The sequence below is a fragment of the Taudactylus pleione genome, unplaced genomic scaffold (genome assembly GCF_031769625.1).
Source record: "Taudactylus pleione unplaced genomic scaffold, aTauple2 ptg000086l, whole genome shotgun sequence".
Taxonomy (NCBI): Eukaryota; Metazoa; Chordata; class Amphibia; order Anura; family Myobatrachidae; genus Taudactylus; species Taudactylus pleione.
In genome coordinates, this window is record NW_028284488.1 from 28,479,116 (window position 1) to 28,493,662 (window position 14,547).

Consider the following 14,547-nt stretch of genomic DNA (forward strand, 5'->3'; position numbering starts at 1 on the left):
TCAGTTTACATTTAACAATATTATTCTCATTTTGCAATGTTGAGAATTACCTTGGAACAGCTAAATAATAATGAATGAATATATATATATATATATATATATATATATATATATATATAATGAATATACATGGAAAATATAAGTAATACTATATAAAATGTGTAACAAAATTATGTTGTGTAAATGTGCCTATATATCCACTATGCATTCCTACTTAAATTACATAAAAAAATATGAAATAGTGTTTGAGTATTTTATTGGGACTGTTTAGCTCCAAAACTATAGTGCCAGGGTACCAACCAATCAGCTTCTAACAGTCATTTAACAAGCTGTGAGGGAGATGTGTAAAGTGATGATAGGGTGGGAAATGGTAACTGCGCATAATAAGTGTTACAGTTACCGCTTCCCTGCATGCAGTAATGCAGGGAAGCAAGCAGAATGACAGGGGCGCTATGTGCCCCTTTCAATATTTGTGCTCTTATCTTCTAGAAAGGAGCGCCGATGTGCAGGCGGGATGCAGTCAGGAATGCCGACCGCCGGCTTCCCGACTGTTCAATCCCGACAGGGGACTAATGACAGGCGTCGAAATCCCAACGCCTATCATTATCCCTACGCCGGGAGCCAGATGCCTGGCATACTGAACGAGCAGGCGTGGACAGCCGCAGGGCGTGGACAGCCGCAGGGGGGGGGTTAGGTTTCAGGGCTCCCGGGAGGGACTTAAGCTGGCCACACATCTAAAGATTATCTGTCCAACCAGCCAACTAGTTGATCGGTTGGAATGAAAATCTGGTAAGGTATGGAAGCAAATGACAATCAGCAATTTGCTCCTAAATGCTGGAAAATGGACAAAAACTGTTGTTTGAACAAATAGTTTAGATCAAACATTTAACAAACATGTCTGACGACCATTATCATCTGTTTTCTGGCATTTAGGAGCAGATTGCTGATCATCATTTACTCCCATACGTTACCAGATTTTCATTCCAACCAATCAACAAGTTGGCTGGTTGGATGTAAGTTGGTCTAGTGTGTGGCCAGCTTAAGGGTTAGGCACCCCCATGGGAGGGTTAGGGTTAGGCTAGGGGAAGGGGGGGTTAGGTTTAGGCACTTATAGGGGGGGTTAGGGTAATGCACTTGTGGGGAGGTTAGGGTTAGGCACCCAGGGAGGGTTATGGTTAGGGGGGAAGAGGGTTAGTAATAGTAAAACAACTTGCCTGTCGGGATCTTCTGTTAGCGTTGTTTCATACTGATCCTGTGCAGGCAGATGTATGAACGGTCAGTGACTCTAACCGTTCCCACAGCTGCAGCTGTCATTGCCGCATGCATAGCACTGTCGCTGGCTGTTCCGACAGCTAGGGATTGTGCATTGAAAATACAATAAAGATTTTTTTGTTTCTCAATAATGTTGCGGGTGCCGCTGGGGGGTTTCTGACTGGTGCATGTGCAGATGCACTACATGCGAAGCCGAAAGAGGGAGAGTGCACTTCGGCAAACCAGGTAATTTAACAATCTCCATCTTCTGCAAATCTATCATTAAAGACATTAATACATGTAGTCGGTGACTGCACATGCTTCACCGTGATGAAAAGAGGAAGCAGATCTAGGCATTTACCGCATGATTGCCACCCCCATCATACATCTCCCCCTGTGTTTGAAAAATGATATTTAGGAGTTGATTGGTTGATACTTTATTTCTCTACACTCTATCTCTCTCTCCATGCCAAGGCCAGTGCTACCATTAGGCAGCTGTCTAAGGGCGATTGCACCTGAGGCTGCTGGCATAATAATAAGGATGTCTCTCAAATAGATCCTAAAAGCCGTGGCTGCTGCCTCCGCACTTATCAGCTGCTCTCTGGCTGAGACTGCAGACATGTAACAATCTGAGATGTGTGATGCAGCACAGCCAGTGCCCGAAGCCCACCCTCTTCCCCAAGGGTCTGCCTTTTCCTACTCCTGTTCCTATAACCTGATTCCAACCCAGCCGGCTCGATGGGGTGGACCCAGGAGTATGAAGAGACCACAACCACCTGCAATCAAAGCAGAGGCGTCGCAATGATTTTATGTTGGGGGGGGGGCAACAAAATCGTTCCGACGCCCCTGCTCTCCCTCCTACCCCCTCCCGTCCTCCCTCTCGTGTAGGGACTGTAGCGGTAGCTGTACGAAGGAGGGGGAGGTATAAATGTGCAGTGTTTTAACTTAAAGATTGCACATTACACCTCCTCCTCCGTGCGGTGCAGGGGCCGTACAGCCTGTTGCTATAACGCACATCCCCTGACCATCCCTGTCCACCGAGCCATTCAATTGTTTGTGGGGGGAGGCGAGCTGCACCCTTGCCCTCCTCGTTCCGCTGCCCGTGAATCAAAGGTAAGTATCTGTGGAGGGATGGGTGTTTTTTTACTGTTATATGGAGGATGGTGTGCATGTGCATGCGCAGGTCTCTGGAAAAATGGTGTGGCAGACATTTTCCCTGTGATTTTTCTTCTGCGCTTACGCAAATTCAAGGGAAAATGGCTGCTGCATTATTTTTCTCGGTGAGGTACAGATATGTACTTCCTCATCTTTACTCCATGCTCCATGCGTTATGAGTCGCGATACACAGGGCGCATGAGAGATACACAGGGCTCCCATGTGACTCGGTCAGTGCCGGGTTTGTTTTTCGCAGCAAAAAAAAAAGTTTAATTTGCAATGCAATACGAATAAAACGCACCAGCAGACTGAAATATTTAAGAACATGGTTGCAGGGTGTGCGGTATGGACCCATTGTGTATATATATTGTGTGTGTGTATATGTGGGTTGGTACAGGATGCCGACGCTTGGGATCCCGGCGGTCGACGCTGCCATCCCCCAAGGGTTAGGATACCGACACCTGTCGCTCAGTATCCTAACCCTCCCCCTTTCTCTACCCCTAACCCTCCTTCAACACTGCCTAAACCTAAATGGTATGCCGGCGCTGAGATTCCAAGGTCGGTATTATGACCGCATCCCATATATATATATATATATATATATATATACATACAGTATACACAGCGGGTAAAATAAGTATTGAACACATCAACATTTTTCTCAGTAAATATATTTGTAATGGGGCTATTGTAATTACATTTTCACCAAATGTCAGCAACAACTAATGCAATCCACACATGCAAAGAAAACAAACCATAGATGTCCATAAATTAAGTTATGTGTAATAATGTGAAATGACACAGGGAAAATTGAACACACTTACTGAAATGTATTTAATAGTTACTTCATACAAAAGCCTTTGCTGGTAATGACAGCTTCAAGACGGGGGAAGGAGGGTTAGGGTCCTTCCTTCAATCATATGAAGTATGCCAGTACCATATGCTGAAAAACAGCCCACACTATGATGTTCCCACCTCCAAACTTCACTGTTGGTATGGTGATTTGCAGTGCCATTTCTTCTCCAAACATGGTGTGTATTATGACATCCAAAGAATTCAATTTTGGTCTCATCTGACCAGACTATACTCCCAAGTATTTCACAGGCTTGTCCAAATGATGTGCAGCAAACTTTAAACGAGCTTCAACATGCTTGTTCTTCAGCAATGGAGTCTTGCGTGTTGAGCGTGCATACAAGCCATGCCGTTTGAGGACATTACTTCTTGCTTTCTTTGAAACAGTTCTACCTGCTAATTCCAGGTCTTTCTGAAGCTCTCCACAAGTGGTCCTTGGCTCTTGGACAACTCTTCTAATAATTTTTTTCACTCCTCTGTTATATATATATATAATTTATTATAAAATGAATTGGTCTGTATGTTTGCTTGTTTGTTTGTCTGTCCAGTTATGCATTTGGACACCCCTGCACCGATTGGGATCAAATTAATGCGAGGTGGTCCAGTTGAATCCTGACCATGTTTTAGGGGGGTTAGGGTCCCAGTCGGACCTCCCTTTGGTGTACGCTGGGCAGAACTTTAACCCGGGGGAGCCTGTTCTGAGCAGGGCAAGATATACAATGGGGCAGATAGGACTACAGCTCCAGGCCGCCAAATAAAAATAGGCCCACCATGACAGCAGTTGGCCACATGGTCAGCCATAAATCATATTAAAACTGTATTTCTATTTTCCTCACAAAACAAAGCAATTATTACACTTTTACATATTTACGGAGACATTAGTGCTGCCCACATGGCACTGGCCACACATACCCAGCACTGGTAACACCTTCGCCACTTTTCACAATAGACCCTTGATCATTTCCAGCCCCAGGCCCATGTGGCCCTTAATCAGGCACTGGTTATGAGCCTTCCACTGGATGGATTTGGATGAAAACTTCACAGAGTGGTAACATTGGATCCCAGAAGACATACTAACGGGTTCAGTTCCCGATCAGATATCACGTTGATGTTCGCTGGGCAGAACTTTGACCCGGGGAGCCTATTCTGGGCCTTCAACTGGATGGATTTGGATGAAAACTTCACAGAGGGGTGGCAATAGGTGGGGGATGTCTAATGGGGTGGTTGGGGGTCCCGGTTGGAGTGAGCCAGGCAGAACTTTGACCCAGGGAGCCTGTTCTAGGTCTTCCACTGGATGGATTTGGCGACATCACATAATAAAACATAATAACTTGAAGATTTAAACCCGGGCAATGCTGGGTACTTCAGTTAGCCTAGGACACCGTGACACCTTGCACCGACCCTGCTTTAAGCTTTGATGAATCCCCCTCCCCCACCAATAGGTTTTTTTCATTGAACAATTGTTTAGCCATTTTAGTTTGTGGTGACAAATCAGATATATTGCAAAAATTACAATCTGCTGAAAATATTGTGCCATTTTTCTTATAGTGTTTAAAATTAGTCGCTTTACTATTTTGTGTCTCTAGATTGGCAAGTTCTTTGGAGAGATTGATCCAAGCTTAATGAAAAAGCTTGTTAACACTTCTGTGTATGCTTTCAATAAGTCTTATGACTACCAGTCTGTGTGTGATCCAGGTGAAGAGCCAGCAAAAACGGCAGCCCCTCGCTCTGTGTTTGTGGTAAGTAGTATTTTGTGACACCTCTTGAGTACATTATAATGTTTTTCTGTATAACGTGTTTGCCATTTCTTTTACAGCCTACTATAGCAGATATTTTAAACCTTGGATGGTGGGCTTCTGCTGCTGCTTGGTACGTTATTCTAAATAATAGTTCTTATAATACAGATGATGGAGACATTACTTAGGGTCGGTTATCAGTTCCATTTTGTAAACTACTATAATTAGAAATTCTTACCAAAATTAGGAACTTGAGTAATTATCTCAATTAGCATATGTTGATAGTCACATTATACTATTCCTTGTGTAGTACTGTGATTCAGCCCTGTCATCCATTACTGCGCATACACAAAAAAGGGCGTGTCCATACTACAGGTGAGCCTGGCCATGCTTCATGGGGGCATAGCCATTGTGCATGGGAGCATGCCGAAAGTCTTGAGGGAAGAGGAGGTCGATCCTCTTCTCCTAAGGCTCTCACACCTCTCCTGTTCACAGTGGGAACCACTCCACTGCACACACATTGTGGAGATGGGAAAACCTTTCACAACTATATATATATATATATATATATATACACACATACTGTATATATACACACACACATATATATATATATATAGATATATTTAGTATATATATGTACGGTGTATATCTATATATATATATATATATATATATATACACACACAGCAATTTCCTGTGTTTAACTCTATTATACTGGATAGCAATACTCAATCTAGGAAAGACTTTTGCTTTTGAGTACTGTTTTAGTTAATTACTTTAAAATGCAAACACTAATAAAAGGTTTGTTTTAGGTCAATATTACAACAGTTGTTCTGGAGCATTACTTTCCCACGGTTTTATGAGGCAGGTAGGTATGGTTCTTATTCTTATTGTTATTATTAATAATAATAATTTATAATGTATATTAGCACTATTTTTATTCCATAGAGTTTTAATGTATTTTTATGTTATATTTAACAGTATTTATATAGTTTCAACATGTTCTGTATAACTTGTATTTAATGGTATTTCATACCACTTCAAGGGCATGCAGCAGCGTCCATTGGCGGTTGCCCATTTGTGAGTTTATACAAATGCCATAAATTCCTCTCCTTGTGTACATCCGTGTGGTCGAATGTGCAACGACTTAGATGCCCACTTTTAATAATTTTGTACCCTTATACGCTGTCATTGGTGACCACCTGCGTCATCTAAAATTTAACCAGCAGGTGTTTCTCCATCTGACCATGGCCTCATATGCTTGCAGCTGTGTATCTGTGAATGCAGCCGCTTGCATTGACAGACAACATTCCCATTACACGCCCACTGAATGGACCATTTTTGTGTACACAACTATCCACCTCCCAGTCACCGCCCAGGAACGCCCATCACTTTTCTGCCGCATTTCTGATAACCAATAGAAAAGAACACTAGGCGCTATGATAATTTTTTTTAAATGGAATACTAATTGACTACACTAAACTGCTGCACTCAACATGCAAGACCTGCAATCTTGCAACCATTGCACAAAAAAAAATAGAGCGCTGCTAGTGAGTCTGCTAAATTTTGTAATAACATTTATTATTACAATATATAAATAAAATTAATTATGCAACCAGCTAGATAGTTAAAATTTACTGGTGAAAAACACAATATTCAAATATATCTGTCTGTGGTCACAGAAAACAAGTAATTAATCTTATGGATGCATATAAAAATATAAACTATATAGGTTTCAACCTGTTTAATCAATACATTCCCAGAGTAGGAGTACCATACAAATGATGTCACTTGATAGTATAATTCTCTATGAAAAAAAAGTAGCACTAAATATAGAGCAGCACTCTTTACTTTCCCTTTTTATTTACATTTCTAATACTGTCTGAATTGATCACAACAGCACCTTGTGTGTACATTCTGTGTACAACTAGCGCTGTAGGGGTTTTTTAGAAATTTTTGGGTAGTTGCAAATAATTTCCCAACTACGTGAACATTTCCTGGGGACTGCTTGCAACTGAGAATCAGGCCATAATTTAGCATCCAACTCACTGTGAGTAGCAGCATTTTTATACTAAAACACTGGAGCAATTCAACATTGCTCCGGTTTGGAAAGAGGTGATCCAAAGATCAGCTGTCACCGTGATCCCGATCACCACTACTTTTGTAGCTGTGAAACTTAGACTCGGCAGAGCTTGTGCACATGCGTGAACTGGGATTTATGCATGCGCACGAAGCTCCTGATGGCCAGTGGAGGGAGCCAGACAGGGGCGAAAAGGATCTGAAAGGATCCCTTTTCACAACCTGAACCTCCTTCCTATAGGAAGGAGCCGGGGTCCGGGAACAAACGTAGGTTCCTGCTGTAATGCTCCGAAAATGTAGTATCTTTGGAGCTTGATGAATTTCGGTACTCATGCTAGGGTATGGGGACAGCGGGTCAGATTGGAAATTTATAAAAGATGTCCCCGATACTTAACCTCTATTTTGTAAAAGTTAAGAGATAATGAATAGACACAAAGTTATAATGGTAACAAATGGAGTACTCTAATATCAGATATTGAGAGCTAATCAATAGTCATACTGTAGTATATTAATACAGTTAAGACACATTTTATACACATTTATTTGTGCTTCAGGTGCCAGCTATTCTGTTGGGTGCCCCTTTGGCCAATAGAGCCAGTCTATTTTATGGTTCAGCTTTGACTCTTAGATGAGATTAATAAAACCTTCTAAAGAGGAGAAGTTGCCCATAGCATCAGATTCTACCTATCATTTTATAAAATGTACAAAATAAATCATACCTAGAAGCTGATTGGTTGTGGGAAACTTCTCCGCTTGTCTTCTTCAGAAGGTTTGATATATTTCCCCCCTTCAGTGCCTTCTTGGCCGTCCTGGGAGCTGACAGCATGTAATAGTAAAACGTCTCCCTACAGTGCTGTAAACCCCTGAGCGTAATGCATCATCAGTGGCCGCAATACAATATATAAAGCGCCAGTGACCGCCATATAATACAGAAAACATCAGTAACTACCTTAAAAGGTAACTCCCTCATCAATAATTAACCCTTCCTCACAAGATATTAACTACTTCAGCATCATTGCAACAACCCAATTCAATATATAGCTAATATAATTAACCGGGAAGCAGTTTGGAAGCCGATGGATGGAATCCCGACTGTCGGCTTCCCGACTGTCTAATCCTGGCAAGGGGTTAAATGATAGGCGTCGATATCCCGATGCCTGTCATTTTACCTACGTCGGGAGCCCGGCACCCGGCTTACCGATCGAAGGTAAGCCTCGCACGGACAGACGCGGGGGGAGGGTTAGGTTTAGGGCTCCCAGGGGGACTTAGGGTTAGACACCCCCCCCGGTAAGTTAGGTTTAGGTTAGGGAAAGGGGGGGTTAGGTTTAGGCACCCCTGGGGGGAGGTTAGGGTTAGGCACCCCCCCGGGGGACTTAGGTTTAGGCGGCGGGGAAGGGGGGGTTAGGTTTAGGCACTTAGAGGGGGGATTAGGGTTAGGCACTTGGAGGGGAGGTTAGAGTTAGGCACCCCTAAGGGAGGGTTAGGGTTAGGGGGTAGAATTAGGTTAGTAAATACTTACCTTTGACGATCGGGATTTCCTCCTCTGCTGGGATGCCGCTGTCGGGTTTAGAACCGCCGGTAAATCGTATGTATTCCGTTCCCTTTACAATAATCACCATTATTAATCAGTTTTATAAACAAAAGCTTTATCTTAATTAACCCCATTAAAGTAGTAACCCCTTATCCCCTTCTAACTATTACCTACCATTAATTATATCCCCCTATACCCTATCTTACCTTTTGAAAATATTTTCTATTCTTCTCCTGTAGCCATTGTGTTCAGGAAGCATCAAGCAGCTGCATGTCAGGCATGTCCCACCAAGACTGCTGCTGTCAGTGAGGAGGAAGACGGGGCATGCAGAGAGAGGGGAGACAGGTTCCATGCAGCCTATTGCTGCAGTGCACGGCCCATGGGAAGGGATAACTATATATGGCTGACTGCCCTCTGTGCACCCCCCCCACCTCAGGCTCGCTCTCTGGCTTCCCCTCCCTCCATCACCGGTGTCACTTCCCTTGCCCCCTGCCCCCTTCCCCTAACTATGTTCCTGAATTGGTACACGCATATTATTTAGATCAACAGAGATAACAAAGCCGGGTAGGGCTCCTCTCTCCAGGCACCATGAATCCTTGTTGCACCATTGGTTGTGCACTAGCGGGACGGTTAGGGTTAGGCACTAGGAGGAGGGGGAAGGTTATGGTTAGGCTGCAGGGGGTGAGGTTTAGGTTTTGGTTGCAGGGGGGATTAGTTTTAGGCTGCAGGGGAGGGGTTATGTTTAGGCTGCAGGGAGGGAGGGTTGTTTAGGGGTAGGGTTAGGATATTTTTTTTTATGTAATAAATATACAAGTTTATATTTAGAAGCTCTTTTTGAATCAGTCAATTCTATTATTATATTTATTAAGACTTTTTTTATGTCTATTTCTAATATGATTTAGGGGCCTATTCATTAAACCTAAAAACTCAATGGAGATAATTAGGTTTAGAACTCGCATGGAGTTCTACCTAACTATAGGTGGAATTCATCATTCCACCTCTCCATAAGTATCTATTCCGAAAAGCTGTCATTTTTGCGATGACAGCTTTTCGGGAAATAGATTCTTTTCCCTGTCTACACTACCTTATCGCATCTGGAAACAGTGCTGTGCATGCGCTGTTACATCTGTAAAACCAGCGCATGTGCAGCACTGCCTACAGATGCGTTAAGTTTGTGTACCCCCCCCCCCCCGACTTACCTGTCCGCGCAGCAGCCTCCGGCTCCGTCCTGCTGGTCTGTCATGTGGTCTCCCAGCAGACCACATGACGGATTGGAAAAAAAAAAAAACTTTCTTGTGCTCTGCTGGGGAGCACACATGTCCGACCAGCCTCCGGAGCCTGGGGACGGAGCAGAGCGCCGGAGGGACTCGTCGGGGGACCTGCACACGCGGATACAGGTAAGTTGATTCTGCTATTCGCCACCTCACAGTGGTGAATAGTAACTGCATCAAATTCCGAAAATTCATAATTTTCGGAATTTGATGAATACCACAACTTCCACATCCCCATACTAATGTATGGTGAGTGTGGAAATTAACGCAGGGGAACTTAGCAAGGAGATATCTGTGATGTCTCCTGTGCTAAGTCTGTTCATGAATACCAAAATAACGTTATTTAAGGAAAATGTCCTTAAAAACGTTATTTTAGTGTTGATGAATAGGCCCCTGAGCCTTTATATTTTATATGGTTAGGATATATACCTGCAGGTGTTGGTATCCTGTGTTGGGATTCTGAGCACCAGGATCCTGAGTGCTGGCATCCCGTACCCAAACCTTCTCTAGTGTCTGCTACGGGGGCATATCTATAATGGGTGCAGGGTGTGTGGTGGACACGGGGGGCCCGCACCGCACACCCTGCACCCATAATTTGTATTACTTACCTATCTGAAGTCCTGTGTCGGGTGTTCCAGCGCTGTTCAAACACCGGAAAATGGCCGCTGTTGTCATTTTCCGGCATTTTGCGCATGCGCTGTGAGGAGATCGCCGGGAAAATGGCGGCCGTGCCATTTCCTGGTGCAATAGACACTGGGCACACTCTAGTGCCCAGAGTCTATTGATTCTGTGGTGGCCGGTCAGCCGTGTCAGTCGGCTGCTTGCCACCGGAGTGAGAGGAGGGGGTCTGTGTCGGGGGATGCAGACGGGCCTCCTCCTCTCTAAAGACGCCCCTGGTGAGGTACCCTGCTTCTGAAGACAACATTAGCCTACAGTAGGGCCTCATGCAGATTTGGACATTCATCTGTTTATTTGTATAGTATAACATTTCTGTAATGCGTATATGCACACCAAAACTGCATATATGTACATCTATAGGTAGAAGACACTTGTGAATCCCTACGTCTGGAGAGGCTGAATAGGGGAGGGATGGTGCAGGCAACCGTAGGCCAAGTACAGTAAAGGGTGTGTTCACGTTATTGTGACTAAGGTAGACTTTTATGGAGACACACAGGGCCGTATTAAGGCTTGTGTGGGCCCTGGGACAACTAAGTTGTGGGGGCCCCCAAAAAGCCACATGGAGCCTACCTCCCTTTCATCCACCACACGGAGCCTTCCACTACCCCCACCCACCCTGATTACTTACCTTCTGGCTCTGTGTTGCGAATGCTGCAGCACAGTCAACACTGCTGCATAGAGCTCAGAGCGGCTCCTGAGGCCCAACATCAGTGATTAGCGTCACGGACATGATATGTGAGGACTGGGGTAAAGTTATTTTCTCTGATGAATCCCCTTTCAGATTGTTTGGTGCATCTGGAAAAACACTTGTCCGGAGAATGAAAAGTGAGCGCTACCATCAGTCCTGTGTCATGCCAACAGTAAAGTGTCCTGAGACCATTCATGTGTGGGGTTGCTTCTCAGCCAAGGGAGTGGACTCACTCACAATTTTGCCTAAGAACACAGCCATGAATAAAGAATGGTTCCAAAACATCCTCCAAGAGCAACTTCTCCCAACCATCCAAGAACAGTTTGGTGATGAACAATGTCTTTTCCAGCATGATGGAGCACCTTGCCATAAGGCAAAAGTGATAACTAAGTTGCTCGGGGAGCAAAACATTGAAAGTTTGGGTCCATGGCCAGGAAACTCCCCAGCCCTTAATCCCATTGAGAACTTGTGGTCAATCCTCAAGAGGCGGGTGGACAAACACAAACCCACAAATTCTGACAAACTCCAAGCATTGATTAGGCAAGAATGGGCGGCCATCAGTCAGTATGTAGCCCAGAAGTTGATTGACAGCATGCCAGGGCGAATTGCAGAGGTCTTGAAAAAGAAGGGTCAACACTGCAAATAATTGATTCTTTGCATAAACTTAATGTAATTGTCAATAAATGCTTTTGACACTTATGAAATGCTTGTAATTTTACTTCACTATACCATAGTAACATCTGACAATAAGGTCTAAAAACACTGTGAAAAAACCAATACTTGTGTCTTTCTCAAAACTTTTGGCCATGACTGTACACACTAACACACATATATACAGTATACACACACATAAACACATACATACACACTAACACATACACAGTATACATACATATACAAATTAACACATACTTCTGTACACACTAACACATACACAGTATACCACACTAACACATACTGTATATACAATAATACATACACATATATACACATAAACACATACATAAACATAAACACATACTGTACATACACATATATACACATAAACACATACAGTACATACACATATATAAACAATAAAACCGTACACATACACTTACATTTTATGCAGCTGCTGCTCACTTCATTAGGCTACACCTCCTCGTATCGTAGTGCTGCGATTCAGGTGTCATATGGGGTGGGGCTTGCTGTATTGGCTCCGCCCCCACTTCACCCATGGTAGCAGGGGGAATTGGTCCATCAGGGGGGTATCTAGGTACTCAGAAACCCCCCCTGCGTGCTCTAGTGGTGGGAGCCCCTCTCTGTGTGGGGGGCCCCGGGATGACCGCCCCTGTGCCCCCTCCCCTTAATCTGGCCCTGCAGACACATATGCACCTGCCAAATGTTGGTGCCATGAATGAGTATGATGACTATCAGCAGTACTCACTAACAGTTTCTAATTGGATGCTTGCAGATTTACTTTCCAGCTGACACTAGATAATTGATCGTGTGAATTCTATATGACATTACTTAATTGATAATTTCATTACTATTAAAGGCTTTTTTTATGTGGAAATTAAACGTTGCTTGTATTTAATTTCATGCCACTTAATTTAAATTGTTTCAAGTTGTATTTGTGTTTGTTTTTAATATTATCTTAAATTTATTTATTATATTAATTAATAACACTGTCATTGCAAAATTCTCTTTTGGGTATAATACACTTGGTTACATATTATATTGTATACAGTTAGGGTACTACCACTGCTAAATCACATCTCTACCCTTTGTCCAATCAACACTCGTTCAACATCATTACAGGAAGCCAGTGCGCCCTGTGCCTGCCTTGCCACCTAAACCCCTGATGTCATGATGTCACATCTAGGGGCTGGGGCACCGGCTCCACCCCCCTAGATTTAACATCCCAAGAGGTGACATGCTTAGACGTGACATGCCAGAGCATCCCAAGGAAAGCTCCGGGAAGGTCCAAAGGCTTCAGGTTGCCTACCCGGAGCATTCAAGGCACCCTGCAAGCCACATGCAGGCGGCATGGGGCAGCAACGGTGCCGCTCCTAGAGCCATGTGCCTTGTGCGATGACACCGCTTGCACACCACTAGTTATGGTTCTGCACTTGTTGCTCTTGATGCAAACCTGGCGGGTATGCTAGTGTTATGGTGCTGAATATATGCACTTAAATGCATTTTACACTACATGAGCTCAATAGTGTTTTTATTGATATATAATCCCTTTCAAATTGTATTATTTCTATCTACTTAAAGTGAATATTATTAGTGTTTCTTTGTATATTTTGCTTCTATCATTTAAATGCAAGTAATTGTCAACCTACTTTATTATTAAGTTAAACAGAATCCTCAGTGTAGTTTGGTATTTTAAAAAATCAAAGCAGCTGTTAAGTGAAGGTCAAAAAAGTACAAGATGAACTCTGATGAAACTGATACGTTCTCACAGAGTCCCGGATCTGTTGGTGATTTAAAATGTATCCTTGGAGCAGTTTGTAATAAAATCACTTGGCTCCAGCAAGAGACCTAAGGGGAACTACTGCTGTATACAGCAAAGCCAAAGGACAATAACATGTACAGTGGAATATACTGTATCCATAGAAATGTGGGAGCAGACATATCAGACAATGTCATTATCTTCAAGAAGACAAAAACAATTTGCTTTAGGAACATCATGAATATTCCTTTAATGCTATTTTTAGTTTTACTATGAACATATTTTTATATGTATGATTACCTAGGGATCTACTGAATAGGAAGGTATCTATTAGGCACCAAGCTACAACTTGTACTGTGTGCCTACATGGCACAGTGACATAAAAACAATTAAATGTAGACAGCTTTAAATGTTCAGTTCTGTCACACAGCATTATTAATAGTGTTATCTTTATTTCGTTACTACTGCTTCTGAATATTGAAAAAAATAATAATATGAAAACAATATAGCAAACTTAACTTGCAGCTTCTCTTTATATTTATCGAATTTTAAAAAGCCCCCCTGGGAGGGTCCCGTGGGGGACAACCATGTTTTAGGTACAGTAGGGGCATGGCTCATGTCATAACTCTGCTCCTGCTGTTGAATTCCGCAATTTGCAGTATATTTCTGCGAGGGGCACAAAGATGTTATTCAATGCAAATTGCATCATCAGACTCTCAGGCCAGCATCAGGAAGCATGCTGGCCTGATGTTTTGGGAGTTCTGGAGAGCCCCCTTAAATTCAGGATTCTCCCAGATTTTCCAAGTTGGCAATCATACTTTTGTTGTAGATATATCATGGTACCAATGAGTGCAGCTGCTATGTGG

At 43.1% G+C, this 14,547-nt stretch overlaps 1 protein-coding gene across 4 annotated transcripts in view; it reads left to right on the top strand.

The window, feature by feature from the left end:
- CACNA2D1 (calcium voltage-gated channel auxiliary subunit alpha2delta 1) overlaps positions 1-14,547 on the top strand; it is a 901,795-nt gene that overhangs the window by 858,626 nt on the left and 28,622 nt on the right. For all 4 annotated transcript variants that reach the window (XM_088468929.1, XM_088468931.1, XM_088468930.1 and 1 more), the window contains 3 exons: positions 4,845-4,997; positions 5,075-5,127; positions 5,810-5,865. In XM_088468929.1, the coding sequence (XP_088325055.1) occupies positions 4,845-4,997; positions 5,075-5,127; positions 5,810-5,865 (262 nt within the window). The remainder of the gene's footprint in view (positions 1-4,844; positions 4,998-5,074; positions 5,128-5,809; positions 5,866-14,547) is intronic.